The 3,842-nt window shown below is 63.4% G+C and overlaps 1 protein-coding gene across 1 annotated transcript in view; it reads right to left on the bottom strand.

Annotated features, from left to right (window-relative positions):
- Positions 1-8: 8 nt before the first annotated feature.
- Positions 9-3,842, bottom strand: part of IL6R (interleukin 6 receptor) — a 20,236-nt gene continuing 16,402 nt past the window's right edge. The window contains exons 9-10 of the mRNA XM_077764045.1: positions 3,093-3,156; positions 9-287 (exon numbers count right to left, since the gene is read on the bottom strand). Of these exons, the coding sequence (XP_077620171.1) occupies positions 29-287; positions 3,093-3,156 (323 nt within the window). The 3' untranslated portion in view covers positions 9-28. The remainder of the gene's footprint in view (positions 288-3,092; positions 3,157-3,842) is intronic.

The raw sequence follows: 3,842 nt of genomic DNA, 5'->3' as shown, positions 1-3,842 counted from the left end.
CGGGGGCGGCCGGCCCGGCCCCTGCCGGCTATCTGGGGAAGAAGTAGTCTCTGTTGCTGATGTCGTAAGGGCTCCGGGGGCCCGTGGCATCTGGCTGGCTGGGGCCCGGCGTGTGGTCAGACCCACAGCTGCTGGGGGACACTGGCGGAGAAATGAGGGGGACCAGCACCGGCCTGGGCTGGGGCCTCTCGGGGACCAGCTGCCCCTGCGAACACGGTGGCTGCGTGCGTGGCTGCGTGCCGGCCTTGCCTTCCTTCAGGGCATGCAGCTTCCACGTCCTCTTGAACCTTCATGAAGACACAAAGACAAAGCACACGGCTGTTCAGCGGCCCCGTGAAGAACCCGAGCGAGAAACTCGAGCGGCGAGCTGCCCCGCGGCCAGGCGCGCGGCTTCCTGCTCAGGAGGCTGAGGCCCACGCGCTCCGTCACGGGGACTTACATGATGCTCTGAAGAGCTGAGGTTTCAAACACACTCCAAAAGACACGTGCGTACCATCGGTCCCATTTACAAATGGGGAAACTGAGGCACACGTGGCCATGAGTGTCCCTTTATAGCACTAAGCACATAAAGGACTCTGTTCCACAGGCCGCCCAGGGGTACACACCAGGGGTCCCAAATCCATCTCCTTGGAAAAGACCGGAAAGAACATGGGCCTGGGGGTCAGGCTCCGGCCGGCGGGGCAGCCGCCATTCAGCAGGGGCGGGGCCGCCCCCCCCTCCACAGCCCTGCTCGCCTGGGCTACTCTGGCCACGAGGACGAGTCTGCACAGACCCCGCCATGGGCACCGCCGGGCACAAGTGACTCATCTGACAACAGGAAGAGATAGCATCTCTGATGAGCGCCTCCCTCACGCTGCTCCGCGCTGGCCCGCAGCCAGGGCCCGGGCCCCAGAGAGCTGCTCGCGGGCCAGAGTCTCCAAAGGAGTATCAGGGCCCTTCCTGAGGGCCCCCCGACCACGCGGCCACCGCCCTGCCCCCTTCTGTCGCCTCCCCCAGCCCCACCTGACGTCAGCTGCTCCAGGAAGGGCCTGGAGGGAGGCGGGGAACCAATGTCAAAAACAAGGTTTGGGGTTTTTCCTTGGGTTTCTTTTTATATCAACAGGCTATTCCTGCTCTGGTGACGATACATCATTGATAGTTGGCTCCAACCGGCCACTGGCTGCTAGCCTGCTATCCAAATGGAATAAACAATCCGCAGAACGTTCCCGGGGGCCTCGCCGTTCAGGCAGCGGGCAGGGAACGCAGTGGGGCCCTTGGGTGGAATTACCCTCCCTCAGGGGAGCGCCGACAGCGCGCATTACACTGTGCATTTCAAAATACTCAGCCCTCTGACCCAGGAATTCCATTTCCGAGAAAACAGCCCAAGGAAATAGCAGAGCTGTGGGAAAAGCGTTCTGCACAAAGATGTCTGACACGGCGTCGTCCGTGAACGCAAAGCCACCTGGACGCCCAGCGAAGGCGGGGGGAGCGAGCGGGGCACAGCCGCCCGCCGGCCACTGGGGGAGGCGATCGTGCGCAGGAGTGAAATGATGCGGGAAAAGTGCTGCTGTCACAGCTGAGGCTAAACTGAACAGGCAGGACTCAGCTGTGGACACAGAGTCGTCACGGCCCCGAGAACAGAGCCGAGAAAGACGACCAGGACACGCACGTAACGCCGAGTGCCTGACGGACGCGGACCGCACGGCTGTGCGCTGCCCGGGCGCGAGCTCGTGGGCCTGGGGCCGTGGGCACCGCCCCGCGTGGGCTACACTCGGACCACATTCCCGCTGAGAACGCAGAGAGGCCGTCTTCGGCGGATGCGGGGTTTTCCCCTCCTTCCTTCCCTCTGTCTCCAGGTAGCAAACAACCAGCACAATCTGTTTTAAAGTCTCTACTGACGGTATTTAACCCACACGGAAGGCAGCGTCTGACCTCTTTTTTTCCAAAGCAACTAACTGGGTGGGTAACGGAGAAAGAGGAGCTTTTCTGCATTTGAAATACTTTGAGTGAATGAGACACCTTCTAAAAATCCCTCAGCTCAAAGGGCCTGCGGTAGCGGCCGGCCCGGGTGCCCAGGGCGGGCACTGCTCCGGCCTGAGCGGGGGTCTGAGCGGGCGGGGGCTAGAGAGGGCGGGGTCCGGGGGGGAGAACGAAGCTGAGCGGCCAGACCTCGCGCACCTGAGCCGCCACCTGTCTGACACATTTGGGCATCCTGTTTTAGGACCAGGTTCTGCAGCTAACGGAGAGATTGTTAAACGTTTATAACAACGGTCACTCTTTTAGACAAGTGACCCAGTGAGAAGGGACACACGAGCCACCCACCACACACAGCCACTTCCGTGACCCAGGGCACCAGGAGCACCCCCGGCCCCCACCGTGGAGGTGGGGAAGCAGGTGGTTTTAAAACATGGGATGAGGGGCGCCTGGGGGCTCAGGTCGTGATCTCACAGTCTGTGGGTTCAGGCCCCGCGCCGGGCTCTGTGCCGACAGCTCGGAGCCGGGAGCTGCTTCAGATCCTGTGTCTCCCTCTCTCTGCCCCTCCCCCGCTCGCACTCTTTCTGTGTCTCAAAAATAAACATTAAAAAAATGTTTTTTAAAAAAAGAAAGAACTGGCCTGTTTCCAAATAAATCTGCCTGATACAAGAGAAGACGGAGAGTCTCCAGGCGGGGATGTAAGTTACTGACGTGTTCTCAGCACAAGGCCGTGTGGCCGCTGGCAAGGGCCCAAGCGCCAACCCCAGGTTAGCAAACAAGGTTTAGGACGGACGGGCGGTGGGTTCCCAGCCTGAGGCTTCTCAGGCAGCGGCGGCAGCACGGGAGACGGTGCTGCTTGTCAGCGAGGCCACCAGCCAGGACGGCCGGGCGCAGGTCAGCCACAGCAGGCTGGCGGCAGGCAGGCAGGCGCGGGGGCACGGGCTCTAGCCCTGGCTCCGGGGCAGGGTCGCCTCACCTCTTGGGCTGCTTCCTCATTTGTAAAAGTAACGAACCTGCCTAAGCAGCTGTGAAGGCCGCATTCAGAGAGCATGAACTTGGGTCTGGATCCCGGCAGACACCATCCCCCACGCTCCCCCAGCTCCAGCCTCCCGGGGACGAGGGAGGCCCCATGACCTCACCGCAGGGTGTAGGGGGTACGGCGGGCGGCGGGAGGGGGCGGCGCGCTGCAGGGCCCCTCTNGCCCTGCGCCAGGTGTCCTGGTGGACACGACCCTGCGGCGTCACTAGACCACTGTGGTGCCACGGCTGCTTCTGAGACTCGGCAGAGGCCCCAGGAGCTTGGGGATCGCTCACCCCGACGCCCCCTCCCGGTCACCGGCGACAGCCCAGATGGCCGCACACCAAGCAGGAGGGAGGAAGACGGGCTCCAGGTGCCTCTGCGCTTGTCCAGACACAAGAGAGCCTCCCTGGACCTCAGCACAGGCAACACCGCGAGCTCCCGCTACGGCCACGAACACGCCTCCTGCCCTGGTGCCCGGCCCGGGTGGCGAGGCCGTCGGCTGCCTGGTGGGAGACGGAGAGTGAAGGGCATGGTGGCCTGCTGTTTCCAGACCACAGCTGGGGTGCCAGGCCACAGCGTGACCCCTGCAGGCCCCTCGGGCTCCCCGGGTGTAGACCTCCACGGTGCCACCCCCACGGCGTTCTCACCACGCCCGCACGTGGCTCCTGCAGCCCCAGGGCCTGACGCGTCTTTCCCGTGTCCCACGAACCCCAGGCCCTCCCTCTGCCTCCATCAGCACGGTTCTCGGGCCCCCAGTGCGGCTACACACAGTCCCATGTTGGAATTGCACAGGGACTGCCCGGGGCTGACCCGCGCCCCTCCACACGCCCTGCCCTCACCCACACGCTGTCCACATGCCTGTCGTCTCC

Source organism: Crocuta crocuta, unplaced genomic scaffold (assembly GCF_008692635.1).
Source record: "Crocuta crocuta isolate KB4526 unplaced genomic scaffold, BGI_CrCroc_1.0 scaffold528, whole genome shotgun sequence".
In the NCBI taxonomy this organism is placed as follows: Eukaryota; Metazoa; Chordata; class Mammalia; order Carnivora; family Hyaenidae; genus Crocuta; species Crocuta crocuta.
This window is presented reverse-complemented; position numbering and strand designations above follow the sequence as displayed.